This window comes from Sorex fumeus, unplaced genomic scaffold (assembly GCF_029834395.1).
Source record: "Sorex fumeus unplaced genomic scaffold, SorFum_2.1 ptg000008l, whole genome shotgun sequence".
NCBI classification, from domain to species: Eukaryota; Metazoa; Chordata; class Mammalia; order Eulipotyphla; family Soricidae; genus Sorex; species Sorex fumeus.
Genome location: NW_026606065.1, coordinates 90,192,342 through 90,211,907, shown reverse-complemented (window position 1 = coordinate 90,211,907; position 19,566 = coordinate 90,192,342). Strand labels below are relative to the sequence as shown.

At 39.3% G+C, this 19,566-nt stretch overlaps 1 protein-coding gene across 3 annotated transcripts in view; it reads left to right on the top strand.

Annotated features, from left to right (window-relative positions):
- The window catches only part of NBEA (neurobeachin), a 663,869-nt gene that overhangs the window by 605,940 nt on the left and 38,363 nt on the right, over positions 1-19,566 (top strand). For all 3 annotated transcript variants that reach the window (XM_056109123.1, XM_056109115.1, XM_056109106.1), the window contains one exon: positions 4,605-4,772. In XM_056109123.1, the coding sequence (XP_055965098.1) occupies positions 4,605-4,772 (168 nt within the window). The remainder of the gene's footprint in view (positions 1-4,604; positions 4,773-19,566) is intronic.

Here is a 19,566-nt window from a genome sequence, read left to right as displayed (position 1 = left end):
TCTCATATTATACTTATTTATATCCCACAGATGAGTCCAATCATTCTATGTCTGTCTCTCTCCTTTTGACTTACTTCTCTCAGTATGATACTCTCCACATCCACCCATTTATAAGCAAATTTCATTACTTCATTTTTCCTGGTGGCTGAATACAGTATTCCATTCTGTAAATGTTCTGTAGTTTCTTTATTCAGTCATCTGTTCTCAGGCACTCGGATTGTTTCCAGATTCTGGCCATAGTAAATAGTGCTGCAATGAATATAGAAGTACAGATGGTGTTTCTGCTGTATGATTTGGGGCCCCAAGGCTTGTTCCCAGAACTGGTATTGCTGAATCAAATGGGAGCTCAATTTCTAATTTTTTGAGGAATGATTATACTGTTTTCCAAAATAGCTGGAACAGTCAACATCCCCACTTATTATGAATGAATGTCCCTTTTTCCCCACATCCACGCTAGTGCTGGTTGTTCTTGTTCTTTTTGATGTGTGCCAGTCTCTTTGGTGTGAGATGCTATCAGACAGACCCGCAGACGAGTGGAATATCCTGACCCAGACTCTCAAATATATGATAACTTAATCTTTGATAAAGGAGCAAGAAATATGAAGTAGAGTAAGGAAAGCCTCTTCAGCAAGTCGTGCTGGAAAAACTGGGCAGCTTTATGCAAAGAAATGAACTCAGACCTCTTTCTAATGCCAGGCACAAAAGTCAGATCAGAATGAATAAAATACCTCAGTATCAGACCTGAATCCATAAGGTACATGGAGGAAAACAGGCAGAACCCTCTGTGCCATTGAAGCTAAAGGCATCTTTAAAGATAAAACACCACTGACCAAGCAAGCAGAAGCAAAAAAAAAAAAAACAAACGGGGCTACATCAAGCTAAGACTCTTCTGCAGTTCAAAAGAAATGATGACTAAGATACAAAGACTTCCCACAGAATGGGAAAAATTATTTACCCGATACCCGTCTGTGAAGAGGTTAATAGCAAAGATATTTCAAACAAAAAAGCTATTCTCTAATACATATAAAGAACTTTTGCAAAGTATCTACATAAAGTCAGGAACCTTTGTAAAAAAAAAATGGATAGAAGGTACAAACAGGAAATTAATAGGCAAAAAAAGGAAAGGCCAACATACATATTTAAAAGATGCCAAATTCCTTGGAGTAAGGATTAAACTAATAATATAGTCATTTTTCCCCTATTAGAATGGCTAAAGTTGTAAAAGATAATACCAAAAGTAGAAAGAGAAGTGGACGTATGGAGAACTCCGTGTGCTGCAGCTGCCATAAGAAGTGGCAGTCAGGGCTTCAATCATGTGGAGAGTGGCCTGGTGCCAGTGACTCTACATGTATGCCCATCTTGTCAGGTAGTCCATATTCTGAGTCCCAAAGAAACACTCACAAACATTTTAAAAAGGGAATGCAAAAGAGAATGTTTATCACAGACGTGTTCCCAGTTCATATTCTGAGTTCCAAAGAAATACTCAAAAAAATACAAAAAGGAATGCAAAAGAGAATGTTTATCACTGACTCGTTCTTAGAAGTTGCAGTGTTCCCTGCCGGGGAGCTCTCTATAACTATTACATGCTGGGGGTTACTATATAAGAGGATAATCTTGGAAAGCAATGATACTCTGACAAGTAAGAAAAGTCATGTGGAACCAAACACCATTTTATAAATCAAAAATAGACACAAAAGATAAATATTGTCTTCTAAAAGCATGCAGACAAGCACTGTTTGCAATAGCCAGAATCTGGAAAAAACCTGAGTGCCCAAGAACAGATGACTGATAAAAGAAACTTTGGTACATCTACACAATGGAATACTATGCAGCTGTTAGAAAAGTTGAAGTCATGAAATTTGCATGTAAGTGGATCAACATGGAAAGTGTTATGTTAAGTGAAATGAATGAGAAAGAAAGAGACAGACATAGAAAGATTGCACCCATTTTTGGAATATAAAGTAACAGATAGGGAGACTAACACCCAAGAATAGTAGAGATGAATACCAGGAGGATCGCTCCATGGATTGGAAGTAGGCCAATGCTGGGGGGAAAAAAGAGCTCAGATAGAGAAGGGACCACCAAGTAAAGGGTGCTTGGAGTGCCCACTCGGGATGGAGATGAGAGCTGAAAGTAGACTATAGACCAAACATGATGGCCACTCAGTACCTCTATTGCAAACCACAACACCCAAAAGGAGACAGAGAACAAATGGGAATGCCCTGCCACAGAGTTCTGGTGGGGTGGGGAGGGGAGGGATAGGATGGGGGCGGTGGGAGGGATACTGGGATCATTGGTGGTGGAGAATGGGCACTGGTGGAGGGATGGGTACTTGATCATTGTATGAGTGAAACTTAATTAAATAAAAGTAAAAAAAATAAAAAAATAAAAACATGGAGAAGCATCAGAACACATTATAATTCTTATTTGTGGTAGAAGAAATAAATGAAAGTTGAGTTCTAGATGGAGATAAAAAGAATAAAACATAAATTTTCAAACCTCAAAATAGTGAGATATAACAGTGATCAAAAATTGACTTCTGTTGATCTGCTTTATGATAATTCCATTTGCCTCTTTTGTTGTTGTTGTAACAAGTAATATGAAGTCAGTTTGTTTGTGCCTGCTAAGGGGACAGGCGTGGGTGGTAAACTGGGGACATTGGTGAAGGGAATGTCACACTGGTGGTGGGATGGTGTTGTAATATTGAATGCCTGAAACAGCGTGCTATGAACAACTTCATAAACCGTGGTGTTTAAATTTAAGAAAAATAAACCTCAAATAGTGAAAAGCAATTTCCTCCGTGCCTAAGGATCTTTAGGCTTTCCCCCCCTCAGAACTGGGTATTAAACCCAGAACATAAAAGGCACGTGCTCTCTCAAGAAGCACCACCCCCCACTCAAAGCATTTCATCTAATAATCGTCTCACTCTCTAACAGAATGGTGAATTTTCATCAATCCTTTCTTTTGAAGTATGATTGATGGTTTCTTTAGGATTTATTTGAAATAATTTCACTTAACTGATGAGCTTGTATATCTTTCTTAAGTAATACATCTGATTTTACAACTATTTTGAATTCCCATGAAAGACAGCCCTTACTCATTCTCTTATCCTATCATTTGTTAAATCAAGCACTGAAACGGCTATTAAATTTTCATTAACTTGTTAATTCTGAGTAGTCAGAATCATTTATACAGACTGACCAAATCAATTCTGTATGTAGCTATAGATATATAACCAATATAGATATAACATATAACCAGTATAACCAATCTCTCATTTTTTTTGGTCTCATTTCCTATGTTTTAGTCAGAAGTGGAAAATGTCCTTCCAGAAAAATCTTTTTTTCCATATTTAGGAATGAGAAGTATTCAGAGTAATTATAAAAAAATACCAAAAACTTTGAAAGAAAAAAATAAGTAGAAGAGAATAAATTATTAGTTCAACGTAATAACAGAAAAGGTTAAAAATTATCATCCAGATATAGATTTTTTTTAAAAAATGCAATTTTCTGAGGACTGATTTCAGAAGTAATTATAAACGAAGTCAATTTCAGATTGATTTCTTTACCTTAGAAATAAGGGACATGCAGCCACATAAAGACTTTATTCATATATTTAATTGCAGCTGTAATTTGGAAAATCGTTTATTTGATTACAGAGATGAAATTTAAAGGCAAGCTCTATACTGTTTGTTCATGTTGCTGAAATCAGTGTTCTCTTAAAATCAAGAAGGAATTGATGGTAAAAGTTGCAGTTTATGATGGAATCTTAGGAAATAAAGAGTCTTTTTCTGACTCTAAAGGATAGATTATCATTGACTTAGAATGGTCATTAGCTCTCAGTAATTTACTAGCAAGTGGAAAATACAAGTATTTACAAGTATTAGCTAGCAAACATGTAAAATTACGCATTGCTTCAAAAACAGGTTAGCAGCAGAGTTAATTGAGAGCAGAAGGAAGGCATCCCCTACTGTAGTGTTAAGAGGTAAATGTTAGGACTTGGGGCAGGAAAATACACATATACAAACTTGTCCAGCAAAATTGTTTAACATAAAATGAATGGCATCGAGGGAACAGAACAATAGTGCAGCGGAGAGGGAGTTTGCCTTGCACACAGCAGACGCAGGCTCGATCCCTGACATCCTGTATGGTCCACCTAGCACTGCAAGAGTAATTCCTGAGCACAGAGTCAGGAGTAATCACTGAGCATCGCCAGGTGTGACTCAAAAACAAAGAAACAAAATAAAATAAATGACATTGATTTTAATTTTAAATGAAATGAAATTATTGTAAAAGTGCTTTACAGTGGGCATTTAAAAATATCTTTGTTTTAAGTATGAATGTCTGTAAAATACCTATGCAGTATTAAAATTCCTATAATAAATATAAAGGAACCAAAAACAGGTTTCGCCATCTAGAAGAAAATTTTCATTTTGGTCTTTGTTTTTATTTGAGGTGATATTCTGCTATTTTTAGAAAAAGAACAGCTAATGCATATAAATGAAATATAGGCACATAAATCATGTCCCTCTTATCTCCATAGAATATTTCAGAGCGCTTTGCTAAGTTTGTCCGATGTCTTATTTCTTGCTTGACCCTTTGTAGGCCTTGGAAAGTGAGTTTGTTTCTTGCCAGCTCCATCAATGGATTGACCTAATATTTGGCTACAAACAGCGAGGCCCAGAAGCAGTCCGTGCACTGAACGTTTTCCACTATCTGACCTATGAAGGCTCTGTGAACCTGGATAGCATCACTGACCCCGTACTCAAGGAGGTAGGTACTACGCCTCAGATTATTCTAAAATTCTCTACCAGCTCTTCAACACAAATGTAGCTTTCTGTCTCTTTCTGCAAGTTCCCTTTCAACATAACTTTTCACAAAACATAGGTTTCAGGTTCTTGACAGATGTGGAAAGATGAATGTTATGTGTCAAAAACAAGTGGAGACCAGAATGCGATCCCTTTTAAGCTGCAGACGTATGTCATGCCCTTCGCTTGCCCTGTTTTCTTTGTTTTACTTCATCATCTTCGCTAATCTGCTTAGTGTCTCCTGAGTATTAGGAATTAATGAAGCCTTGTTGAATATTTAAATAAGAAGAGCTCAGTTTCAAATAATCTGCCAGTGTGTTTTTTAATAAAAACAGAATCACAACCTTTTGGACTAAATACTTTAAAATGCAGCTATGAAATAAATGAGGTGATCATATTTTATTTCCATATGTTCTTACTCTGAAGTGTTTATAGCAAACAGTTGGGAATTATATACTATAATGTGCACATACATATTTTCAGTGAAAATAGTCGTATAAAATATTAGTTAAATCACTTCCACATTGCTGCAAATGGTTTTGGGTAGGTGAAAAAAGTAAGAGGCAACAGCTGCTTCCTGGTTGCTTCAAGGAAGCTCGATCCTGGTCTTCCTTCTACCAGATAGCTGCCATCTGCCGTATGCAAAGCAAGTCATCATTTCTACATTTTGAGTCAGCGGAATGCTCTCTAAATTTGTTTTTATTTTCATTTTAAAGGTGGAGAACTTTTGATTTGAGAGATTAAGCTGTACACGAAAAATTTGCATCCATAAAGTTATTTCTTATGTACCGCTATAAAAGCGAAATGAATCCATTCATACAGCTCCGAGTGGAGAAGGGGAAAAGATAGGAAAGAGCCTCACAATCATTGATCATTGAGCCCTTAGGGCTGAATATTCAGAGAACAGGTTTCAAGCACATGATTAGGTGCTGTGTTATACCATATTCTGTGCCCTGGAAATGGAGTTACTGCCTGAAGCTAGGAGAAAGATAGAGACGGAGAATGACTGAATGAAAGAAGCCAGATATTATAAAATTGGTTCATGAAAGAAGGGATTTTTTTTAACTGTAAACCATATTGCACTCTCCCAGTCTTGGTTATTTACAAAATATGCTCCGATTATTTTATTTTATAAAAAATAATTCTGAGCTTAATTATATTCTCGATAATAAGCCTTTGCTGTTATTAAGTCTTGCCCAGTTCTGTTAGTGCTCTACGAACTATATTCTTTTTTTTAAAGCCAATACCTTTAGAACCAGAAAAGAGAAATTAATTGGAATAACTTACCTTTCTGTGCCAAGACCAATTCTAAATTGTTTTTTGACTTTCAGGCACTATGTACATTTTGCTCCTGACAGTTTTATCATACATATGTAGCCGTTGTGAGGTTTTATTCTAATAATGAAAACTGGGAGTCGGTCCTTCTTGCAGTTGAAATACAAATACTTTAAATATAATGTGCCTACAAAAGGGAATGCCCTGCCACAGAGGCAGGGTGGGGTGGCGGGGATGGGAGGTGGGAGGGGTACTGGGATCAGTGGTGGTGGAGAATGGGCACTGGTGGAGGGATGGGCACTCGATCATTATATAATTGAAAACCAAGCACAAAAATTTGTAAGTCTACAACTGTACCTCAAGGTGTTTCACTAGTAAAAAAATTTTTAAATAAATAAAACCTAGAACCTGAATAAATAAATAAATATAATGTGCCTAACGAAAGTGCAAGGCTGCATTGGACTTTGCAAAAACAGCTTCTTTGGTATACATAAATGAATAAATGGAGGAGAATTAAGAGAAACTGGAACATGAATTTGCAATTTGTTTACCTCTACATAGTATTTGTTATTTGAATTCTCTGAAAATGCCTGCTTCAAATTCCATGCGAGCCAGCAGGACACCACTGAGCATATATCCGAAAGAAATTGAAACATTAAAATGAAAGCATGTTTGAGCCTGTGTGTTAATAGCAACGTTATTCACAGTCGCCAAAAACGGGATCAGGCTGCTTGCCCTCTGAAAGCTAACTGAAGGCACTGGGGGGTGGGAGGGAGAGAGCTAAGGGACCCAGTATAAGCCCCAGCACCCCACTCTCCCACCGTAGAGAGCCCTTAAGAAGGGCTCACATGCCCTGCACGGTGGCTCTGGTACTTTCTGGAAATGCAGGACCTGAGCTATAGCACATTCTTGAACCCCAGTATTGAACTTTCTGGCTCAGGATCGCCAGGAGGGGCCCCCTGAGGCTCCCTAAGAGCTGCTTGGGAAACCCCATTAAAATAAAAAAAAATGGAAGCAGCAGCTGTGAAGTCTGTATCCTCAGTGGAATTGTACTCTGCCATTAAAAACGATTGTGCCTTTGGGACAGAGTGGTTGGACCTTGAAGTGATTGTGAAGTAAGACAGCAAACAATAATTACCAACAGTTTCACACGTATGTGGACTATGAATAGCTAACGCAAATGAGTGGGCAAAAGTCAACAAAGCTAAGAGCCAGGATTAGTAAAAACTGATGGTGATGAAAGGGAAAGGGGGTGCAGTGAGAAAAGGGGTCTTTTAGGTGATGGATGGCCTGAAACTTCAGTGGTGGATGTAGTGAGTACTATATACCATAGAAGCATGTGAAGTTCAGTTCCTGAAGTTTCATATTTAAACCAAGAATAAATGATTTAAAAATACCTGCTCCTACAAAGCATCATACCATTTCTTTGGACAGTGAGAGGGGAAAAAAATCCAGCTCTATTTAGGCCTTAGTCGGGAGACAGCAGGACTTCCTAACAGATGAAACATGACATGAAAACATGTTCTCTGAAAAACGCTTTCTGGATGGGAGGAGCCAGCCACAGTGTTTTTTTCCTAGGTGGTCTGAGCCATGTGTTTTAGCTCCCGGTTGGAGGCAGCATGGTGAGTGCAGCTCCTCAAGCCAGTGCCCACTCCTCCCAGCACTCCCACTCTCTGTAACTGCCGAGGAGTCAAGCTCCCGTGGAGAAGTGTCTTGGTGACTTGGATATTGTTCTTCCTCTTCGAGTCCTTCACCTGCCTCTTCGACCCAGTAACTCCTGTGTCAGTTCTCAGAATACCAGGCGAAGAAGCAGCACAGAAGGCTGTGAACTTGACTGCGTACGCTCCCGGGCAGCTGCGCACCCAAGCAGAGACGTTTAGCCTGACCTTTGGCCCTCGGTCAACACAGGACTGTTGACAAGGACAGCCTCTTCTCTTCCTGGACACTAGGGAATGGCGTAGTGCTTGTAAATAGAACAGATTAAGGTAAAGGTAAAGGCCCTCCCGTTGATTTGCTCGAGCGGGTCCACTAACGTCTCCTTTGGAGACTTTGTTGTTACTGTGCCTGGCATATCGAATACGTCACGGGGAGCTTGCCAGACTCTGCCATGCGGGCGAGATACTCTCAGTAGCTTGCCAGGCTCTCCGAGAGGGGCGGAGGAATCGAACTCGGCTGCATGCAAGGCAAACGCCCTACCGCTGTGCTCCAGCCCTAGAACAGATTACATTCTATTATCAGGAGCTATGAATTAATCATCCTTCTCCCCTACTTCTTCCTTTTATCAAGAATGTATCCTTTTCACACAAGAAAGGTCCTGCACAAACGTTTAAGAATCTGCCCCAGAGCAGGGGCCACCCGTGAGAATAATCTGCAAGTGAGTTATTGTAACGTGGCCAAGCCATTTTCTCCCCCTCCACCTCAACGGCTCTCTCACTCTATATAAGGGACGAATAATCTAGAACATATGTTTGCCAGCACAAAAGCATTTGGAATCTCCGGTCACAAGAAAGTCACCCTGTAGATAAGTGGCATGAAGTATAGCTTCTTCATTAGTTGGTTGTCATTCTACTCCCTGACGTTCTCACTCCCCCTGTGAGGAAACCCACTGGGCGATGTAGACCTTTTATGGAAACATCAAAGGTGAGATTCTCACGCCTGCAGTGTAGAGCTGTGACTGAAGCTCTAAGGGTCCAAATCCTTAGAAAAATCAGTGTTCAAAAGGTTAACCCTTACAGTGAGTCCAAGGCATTCTTTCCACTTGATGATGTTTACTGTAGCATTTTTTCCAGTTCTAAAGGCCACAACTTGCTGAGAAAGATCATTTCACTGTAAGAAAACCAAAGGAAGGCTAGCTATTCTTGACTTACTACATTATGTGTTTTGAATGCTTGTATGCTTCTTTGAAAGATAAATACTTAATCAATGGATATGTCTTTTTCCTTTCTTAAAAAATCCACAATCAGCCTGTTACTTTGAGCTTCGGAGTTAGAGCTAAAACTTGAAAAATAGCTTTGGGTTATTGATTCATTCTTCCTTGACAGGTAAAATCATGAGGCCGTGCTAACCACAGCAATTATGGCATTAAAATGTCACAAAATTAGAGGTCAGAAAACAGATTATTTTCTTCTCCATGTCAGATTTTAAATTGACATTCTTTGACAGCTTGGGATTTCTGGCTGAGAAAAATATGACAGCTTAACTGATTTTATAACGTGTAAAGTAGTAATTGATAACAAACTTTATCATGACAGCCTTTAGGCAGAAACATGACAGAATAGTTCTGGAACAAAGCTCTTCTTAATATGTAAACACTAGATCTGTTGGATAGTAAATGTTATTTAAATTGTTTGAAGTCTTGGCTTACATCATAATCTTTCAGACATTTTTTTTTTCATATATGAGCTCAGCTATTTGAGGAGTATTTTTTTAAGCATGATAATGAATAGTCCTTCTTTATCCGTTTCACATAAGAATATAAATTATGGACGTTTTCTTTATGTATTTACTTACTGAATGGTGATTGAGAAACTCCATCTTGTGATCCTATAAAGTAGGATATTATTATTAAATTATCTGTCCCATGGTTTTCTATTATTATCATTAAATTTTCTCTCGCTACTCAAATGTGATCTGTAGGCCACCAGTGTCAGTCTGCCCTGAGAAGTTGTTAGAATTTCTTTCAGGCCTTCCTGGGCCTCTCAGTCACATCAGGTGTTTAGGAAGGTTTTTCCAGGATTTGGAGCACTGATTTACTGAGGCTGTATTAAACTCTGATGGAAAGCCTCTATATCCCTCCCCCCCCCCCACGTTCAAAAAATAAAGTGCTATAATGAAAGTCCATGTAGGTACACCCAATTTCAAAATTTTAATTCTTCCTTCTTCTATATCTCCATTCCTCTTCCTGCTTCCACTTTTAAATACTGGGCCACATTCTGCTTCACCCTTGAAACTAATAGTTCATTTCATTCTCCCCTCTCCTTTACCGCCATTGCCCATAGAATATGCAGAGAGAGGATTCAAGCATATTTATTTTGTTTTTAAAAAAATCGGGCTGGAGCAATAGCACAGCATGTAGGGCACTTACCTTGCACGCGCCCGACCTATGTTCGATTCCCAGCATCCCATATGGTCCCCTGAGCATTGCCAGGAGTAGTTCCTGAGTGCAGAGCCAGGAGTGAACGCTGTGCGTCGCCAGGTGTGACCCAAAAAGAAAATAAATAATAAATAAATAGAATTTTTAAAAAATCTTTAGGCATTTCATATACACTTTAGGTGATTGTAACCCTACACTGTTATTAAATAATGTTTCCAAGTACAGCAGTTGTGTCAGATTCAAACCAGATTTTGGGAGACATATCCTAATTCTTTTTTTTTTCCCCCTTTATTTTATTTTATTTTTTTTTTACAGTTGTAGATTTACAATTTTTTGTGCTTTGGTTTCAATTATACAATGATCAGATACCCATCCCTCCACCAGTGCCCATTTTCCACCACCATGGATAATATCCCTCCCACCCCCATCCCCCCGTCCCCCCTGTCTCTGTGGCAGGGCAATCCCCTGTGTTCTCTCTCTCCTTTTGGGTGTTGTGGTCTGCAAAAGAGGCATTGAGTGGCAAACATGTTCAGTCCATAGTCTACTTTCGACATGCATCTCCCCTCCTGGGAGGATCCTCCAAACATCCTTTATTTGGTGCTCCCTTCTCTATCTGAACTGCCCTTTCCTCTAGGATACCGGGCTGGCCTCTAAGTTATGGAGTAATCCTTCTGGTGCTGATCTCAGCTATTCTTGGGTATTAATCTCATACTTTGTTACTTTATATCCCCCAGATGAATGCAATCTTTCTATGTCTATCCCTCTCTTTCTGACTCATTTCGCTTAGCATGATACTTTCCATATTGTACCACTTGTATGTTAATTTCATGACTTCATCTTTTCTTTTTTTTTTTTTTCTCCTTTAAGCTCATTTTAATGACCATTTGAAGCAAATTCTGAATCATCAAATTCTGAATTCATCGAACACATGAGGAAATCTGCTTTTTGTATAGGAAGTGTTCGATTTTTTTTTTTTCCCCTTTATTTTATTTTATTTTTTTTAAAGTTGTAGATTTACAATTTTTTGTGCTTTGGTTTCAATTATACAATGATCAGATACCCATCCCTCCACCAGTGCCCATTTTCCACCACCATGGATAATATCCCTCCCACCCCCATCCCCCCATCCCCCCGTCTCTGTGGCAGGGCAATCCCCTGTGTTCTCTCTCTCCTTTTGGGTGTTGTGGTCTGCAAAAGAGGCATTGAGTGGCAAACATGTTCAGTCCATAGTCTACTTTCGACATGCATCTCCCCTCCTGGGAGGATCCTCCAAACATCCTTTATTTGGTGCTCCCTTCTCTATCTGAATAGCCCTTTCCTCTAGGATACCCGGCTGGCCTCTAAGTTATGGAGTAATCCTCCTGGTGCTGATCTCAGCTATTCTTGGGTATTAATCTCATACTTTGTTACTTTATATCCCCCAGATGAATGCAATCTTTCTATGTCTATCCCTCTCTTTCTGACTCATTTCGCTTAGCATGATACTTTCCATATTGTACCACTTGTATGTAAATTTCATGACTTCATCTTTTCTAAGAGCTACATAGTACTCCATTGTGTAGATGTACCAAAGTTTCTTTAACCAGTCATCTGTTCTTGGGCATTCAGGTTTCTTCCAGTTTCTGGCTATTGTAAAGAGTGCTGCAATGAACAAACAAGTGCAGATGTCACTTCGACTATACATTTTTGCCTCTCTGGGATATATTCCCAGGAGTGGTATTGCTAGGTCAAATGGGAGCTCCATTTCTAATTTTTTGAGAATCGTCCATACTGTTTTCCAGAAGGGCTGAACCAGTGGACATTCCCACCAACAGTGAAGGAGTGTCCCTTTCTCGCCACATCCACGCCAGCATCGGTTGCTTTTGTTCTTTTGAATGTGGGCCAGTCTCTGAGGTGTGAGATGGTATCTCATTGTGGTTTTGATCTGCATCTCCCTGATGATTAATGATGTAGAGCATTTTCTCATGTGCTTTTTTGCCATTCGGATTTCTTCTTTGAGAAAGTTTCTGTTCATTTCATTGCCCCATTTTTGGATGGGGTTGGATGTTTTCTTCTTGTGGAGTTTAACCAGTATTTTGTATATCCTGGATATCAACCCCTTGTCAGATGTGTATTCGGTGAATATCCTTTCCCATTCTGTAGACTGTCTTTGTATTTTGGTCACTGTTTCTTTGGAGGTGCAGAAGCTTCTTAGTTTAAGATAGTCCCATTTATCTATCTCTGTTTTCACTTGCTCGGCCAGTGGCGTGGCATCTTTGAAGATACCATTAGCTTCAATGTCATGGAGGGTTTTGCCAACTTTATCTTAAATGTACCTTATGGTTTCTGGTCTGATGTTGAGGTCTTTAATCCATTTTGATCTTACTTTTGTACATGGTGTTAGGCAGAGTTCTGAGCCTATTTTTTTGCATGTAGCCATCCAGTGATGCCAACACAATTTATTAAAGAGGCTTTCCTTACTCCACTTCACATTACTTGCACCTTTATCAAAGATTAGATGAGCATATGATTGAGGGGAGATGTCAGTGTATTCAACCCTGTTCCATTGGTCTGCAGGTCTGCCTTTGTTCCAGTACCATGCTGTTTTAATTATTACTGCTTTGTAGTACAGTTTGAAGTTCGGGAGGTTGATTCCTCCCATTTTCTTTTTCCCAAGAATTGCTTTAGCTATTCGTGGGGGCTTATTGTTCCATATAAATTTCAGGAGTGTTTGCTCCATTTCTTTGAAGAATGTCATGGGTATCCTTATAGGGATTGCATTGAATTTATACAATGCTTTCGGTAGTATTGCCATTTTGACAATGTTAAGTCTCCCGACCCGTGAGCAGACATATCCTAATTCTTGAGTCAGGATTTCTTCCACCCCATTCGATACATTCAAAGAATTTCAAAGTGGCAAAAGATTTACTAAGGCTTGCAGTTTTATGGAACATAATCTTACCTCCAAAGTGATCCATAAAATTTTTAAGTAAATCTTATCTGGATTTCCATTTCACTATTTTAATCAACGGTAAGCTTTTTTATTTTTTTCCTATTATATTGATACTTTGGAATTTGTTGGGACTTTCCTCAGTGGCCTGAGAGAACTCAAAGAGCTGGAGCTCAGGCTTTCTCTGCAGAGAGCCCAGGGTGGGTCCCTGGCAATATGCGGCTCCCTTAGAAAAAAATTGAAATACGGAAAAAGACAACGCGTGCCCATACATCATTTTTAACAAAATGAACTGAAAGTAAAACAATGAGTTACTTGTGTAGGAGAAATTTAAGAGGATCTTAAGAAATCTGTATCAGGGCTGGTGAGACAGTTCAGAAGGCTCATGCGCATATTTCACATGCCAAAGGCCTATATGTAGTAAGCAGCACTGGTGATCACATGAGTATCACTGGGAGCAACCTTTAACCCCTAAGCACTGAGCTGGGAGTAGCCCTTGAACACCATCAGGTGTGGCCTTAAAACAGCAAAAAAACCTCCATGAATCATTTTGCTTATTGTTTGCTCTGATTGCTTGAAAAGGAATCCCAGCATTATGCCCTAGTCAGGAATTACGTAGGAGAATTTACTAATTGTATACCACAGGTGTCTTACTGTATTTTTATAATAAGTAGAAAAGATTTTATTCTAAAACCTTGGTGATCCTGGCGGGCCCATAATCTGGGATTTCTAATGAGGGTAAGTAAAACCCCCCAAAAATGACCAAAAATTTTAATGACACTGAGGGTAGTAGATAAAAATTATTCAAACTGATAGCCCTGGCCTCTGATTGTATTGTCTGTAGCAAACTATTTCTATCTTTCAGTCTAGGTGATAGAAAGATAGAAATCAGATAATTGGTCATATCAGAGTCCCATGATTATTATTTGAGTGATGTTAATGAAATCCTTTCTTTTTATGTCACCCTTATTTACCCTAACCAAGAAACGATAACAATAAAGATACCCAACTTGTAGAACTGTATTTGAGGATAATACGAGAAAAGATATATGAAGATACTTGTTATACAATAAAGCATAATGGAGATATTGATCATTATTACCTGAAATCACCATCAAAAGAACTATCTCGGTGTATCTGCAGCTGATATTGCCAAACTTAAATATGATTTAAATTATTTATGTTTTAAATAGTGAATGGTTTGCACATAAAATTGTCATGAAAGATTGCTTTCCTGGCAAACTCGTATAACATATGGGCCACACAGTATTATTTAGTTATACATATGTACCCATTTATCTATTCTAGAAATATTTAAACAGTTCACTATATTTTAATATTACTGGTAGTCATAAAAGTGTGATACATGTGATATTTTTAGACTTAATTTTCTGTTACTAATATTACTACATCTTCTTAGATTGTATTTTCTCTTTTCATCTTTCTTTGACTTACTAGGAATAGTGAAACATTCATTTGAATCTGGTAGAGTGAAAATATGCCCCTGGGAAGGCGGATAGATCATTCAGCTTTGACTTTATTTTCTTGTTGAACTATTCTTTGCTACTATAGGAACTGACATGATAGGACCGTCAAAAAGCTTACAAGACAGAAGTGGCTTTAACCCAGTCGCTGCATTGTTGATTTTCCTTAAGGATAAATTCACAAAGTGTGTAAGGGGGAAATCTTATAATATGGACGGTGTATAGTGATAGTGTTGGTGGCTTCCAAAATCATTGCTCTTCTTTTTGTTTGTTTTTTAATGAGTCACTGTGAGGTACAGTTACAGACATAAACTTTCATGCTTACATTTCAGTCATTACATTACATTACATTACATTCAGTGCCCATTCTCCACCACCAATGATCCCAGTATCCCTCCCACCACTCCCACCCCACCCCCCACCCCCACCTCACCTCTGTGGCAGGACATTCCCTTTTGCTCGCTCTCTCCTTATGGGTGTTGTGGTTTGCAATAGAGGGATTAAGTGGCCATCATGTTCGGTCTGTAGTCTGCTTTCAGCACACATCTCCCATGCCGAGCGAGCCCTCCGAGCACCCCATACTTGATGGTCCCTTCTCTATCCGAGCTACCTTTTCCCCCAGCATGTGAGGCCAGCTTCCAAGCCGTGGCGCAATCCTCCTGGTATTCATCTCTACTATTTTTGGGTGTGAGTCTCCCATTTTGTGAGTCTTTATCCTTGTCTTTTCCTTTCCCCATTTGAACTTTGATCTGACAAGGGATACCAACACCCTTGGTATCCTTCTGGGTTGTAGGATTGGGTTTGCAGCCCAATGATGTCCATTTACTATAGCCATGATGCTTAATTAACTTTAGAGGGGGAATATCTAAAGTTTTTTTCCTGGAAAATTATTCAGAGATATATTTAAAATAATTGATAGACAAAATGACCAACCAGGATTCCTTAATCCCGCCCCCCCCCTCGCCCCCAACACACACACACCAAAGCATACAAAACTTCCTGGAAGCTTACAGAATGAAAAAATTAAGAAATGTAAAACCAAAAAAAAAAAGAGCTTTTAAATTTCAGAGTATGCATAAAAATTTCATATTCCTTACATTAAAAAAATCTTAGCAGACACAAGAGAAGTAGTATGTTCCTTAATAGCAATAATGCCTGAATTATGGAGATTCCATGAATAAAGTTTCTATATATAAACTAGTATCAAGGAAATTAATGACACCCATTTAATTTTGATTAGTGAATAAATCTTTAATTTAGGTGTATCTTTCTCTTCGTAATTCCTGTAGGCTTTCTCCAGTCCATAGTCATCAATCGTGCACTAGAAAAACATGAATAATGCAGCTCATCAAAATGGGAACTATGTCATTTACGTGTGTTTGCTGTTCTTTGTTACTTTTATTGTGTGGTGTTGAGAGGTGCTAATTATTGATTTTCAGAAATTAACAGCAAATACTTTCACAAGCATCTATAGTTTTCACAAGGAGAAGGGTGAAAATTGCAGCTCGCTGTTTGTAATAGAAAGAGCCTGGAGGGAGTGCTTTATCTTCGATTAACATAGATTTTAGTTCTATTCCACAGTTATTACCGAAGCATAAATTAGCAGTTATTCAAAACATATTTCATTCTTCAATTTATTGACAAAAGTATTACTCAGTCTAAGTATCCAAGCATTCCAGATAGATGCTTAAGATCCTTTTTTAAAGGCTTTAAACATACTAATAATGAGACACACCAACAGTAAACTACTTAAATTTGAAATCTTAATCTAATGTATCTAAATTATTTTTCCTGTTGCATCAGAATCAAAGGAGAGTATTTTTGTTCTGCTATATATATGCAGTCTGATTTTTAATCTGAATTTACTTGAATAAAAATGTACCATTTTATTTTGGAATATCTATACCACCACCTGGTGTACTTTTGTCTTGATTTCCTTCTGTATGCCAAAGGAATCTGTATCGGCTCACTATTTCTATTATATTTTTTAACCGCGAGCTCCCAGTCTTCCTCATTACCACTTCCTCAGTCAGCCAGCAGTGAGTTTGCTTTATATAAACTTTTTCAACCAGGGAGAATTGGCCACAGATGCTATACTGATTCCTCTCAAATATCATTAAGCACTTCTGAATTGAGCCCTCTACTTGTGTACTACTTATGCCTAGCCCGCAAATAAACTGAGAACCAAAAATGTGGAAGAATCCTTAGAAATCCTGTACTGAAATCCTTGCTTCTGTGCAACGTTAGTCTCTCAATCATCCAGAAATGAATGTTTTGGCTTCCTTTTAGTTTGTTACAGGATAGGTTGCAAGAGACCCATGGCCTCCCTCTGGAAACTTAGAATTGTTTCACCCTCTTCAATATTCTGAATTCTTAGTAAAAATGTGTATTGTATGCGATCATATTTTTCCAGTATTCAAATTAAAAGCTAGCCATTGTTACCCATTGCCAGTTCTGTTAGTATTAGTCAGACTCTCAACCCCCAGGAAGGCTTTCAAGAAGAAAGACAAGATAGTACAGGTATGAAAGCATTTGCCTTGCATGTCGCTTACCTAGGTTTGATCCCTGTCATGCCATGGGGTCCTGCAGTACCAGCGAGGAGTGATCCCTCAGCACATATCCAAGAGTAAGCACTGAGTACTGCTAGATATGGCCCCCAAAACAAAAACTAGAAATGCAAGTGACCAACAAACTCCTGGAAAGATGTTCAACATCACTAACTATTCAGGAAATGTGAATCAATACAGATTAATATGAACTTATATAGGGATATGTTTGTTTAAGCTTATAGTTTTTGGGCCACACCAATGTTTCTCAGTGCTCACCTCTAACAGTGTTTAGGGGACCATATAGAATGCCAGGGATCAAGCTCGAGTCAGCTGCATGCAAGGCAAGTACCCTATCCACTGTATTATCTCTTTGGCCCTTATATTAATATGTAAACTTATATTAAGCACATTCACTTATGGCATCTATCCAAAAGAACTGGAAGTGAGATTTTAAGCAAGTGTTTTGTATATCCATTTTTAATTTAGCGTTATCGTAGTCACTGTAGTCAGAGGGTAACATCAAAATATAGAGGCAAATGTTACTCAGAGGACAAATGGCTAAAGAAAATGGTTTATATGTACCAAACCATTTCCTTGATGACATTAAACTAGGTGAAATAAGCAATTTAGAGCAAGAAAACTGCTGTATTTTTCCAATTACTAAGACACTTATGTAGGCAGTGTTCAGGGACGTGGCAGAAGCAGAAATAGGGAACTGTTTACTGACTATAAAGTTTCAGATTTGCAGGATGGAAAGAGTTCTAGAGATGGTTGTGCAACCATGTAAATAGTTGTGCATTTTAAAAGGTATGATGGTAAATGTTATGTATGTATGTAATATGTGTTTTACCACAATTCGGGCCGGTGCAGTAGCATAGCAAGTAAAGCGTTTGCCTTGCACATGGCTGACCCGGGTTCGATTCCTCCGCCCCTCTCGGAGAGCCTGCCAAGCTACCGAGAGTATCTCGCCCACACGGTAAAGCCTAGCAAGCTACCCGTGACGTATTCAATATGCCAAAAACAGTAACAACAAATCTCACAATGGAGACGTTACTGGTGCCCGCTTGAGCAAATTGATGAAGAACAGGAGGACAGTGATAGTGACACAATTCAACTTAAGAGGTAATGAAGTAAGTTTAATAATGTCCCCATTAGTACAGCTATGCACAGGGTAAAATAGATAAACAAGGACAGGTGACGGACCAGAGAGATAGTACAGGGGCCAAGGCACTTACTGCCTTATATAGGGCTAATTCCATTTCAGTCCTGTCACTGCATATGGTCCCTCAAGGCCCTCTAGCAGTGGTCTCTAAACACAGAGACGAGGGCGCCAGGTGAGACTCAACCCTCCCTCAGTACTTTTATAAACAAAATATGGGGGAGAGCGGCTGGGGATTCTGTCTGGATGGCTAACCATCCGGAGACCATTTTGTAATCTGACATTCCCTTTAGGGCCAGGGATTCAAGAGAGGGCGCCCTTGCTAGAAAGGGCAAACGCATCTCAGCCACTGCCATCTGGGATCTGACCAGGAGGGATCCCGCAGTGGGGTCTGTGCCTTCCTTGCCCTGTCCTGAGCTCTCCTTGGCCGAACCTGGCGGGGAGCCAGGCAGGCTAGCGATGCAGAGCTGCACCCCGGAAGGCCAGCGTCCAGCATACCTCTCTGCTCCCCTGACGTAGCTGCTCTGGGAATAGCAAACTCACTTAAGGCATCAGGGTTAAACAAACATTCCATATTGTGTTAGGATACACGCTCTTGGGCAAGTGAGATACAGATGGGCTGAGTCTTACAGAGCCTGTGTCTGTCTGAGGCCCAGCTTCCAGCTCTAAATGGTCTCCGGAGACCTACAGCAACAGCCACCTAGAACACAGTGAAGAGTAGCTTCCGCACTACCCCAGAACCAAAACAATAAAGTACACGCACTTTCCCAGCCTGGGCTGATTCATTTTTATCTTTCAGTAGGAAAATCGAACAAAACAGATACTGATGACACTGACCTAATTTGAAGAAAACATGTTCCAGACAGGGCTTTCTCTTCTGGGGGGGGGGGGGGGGGGGGGGGAATGGTGCTCGTTTTCTCTTCACATGCATTTGTTAAGTCACGTATGTGATATTATCATAATTCATCATTCCAGTGAGGAAATAAGCAGGAGGACTATGTCTTCTATTTATTTAGGTTAATGCTACCAGAATAAAACCAAACAGCAAAGCTAGCAAATGAACTCTGAACGAGCCAGAATGCCTTCCTTCAAGTATTATCTAACAAATACTGTCTCTTCAACCACTTGTCCACTGATCACTGCTGGTCTGAACATGTCAAAAGGTTGAGGAGTGCTGATGTGATATAGTCTGGGTTGTTTGTTGCTTTTAATTCATGGTGCTAAGAATCAAACCCTCGCCTCCAGGCAAGAGCTCTATTCTTGAGCTGTG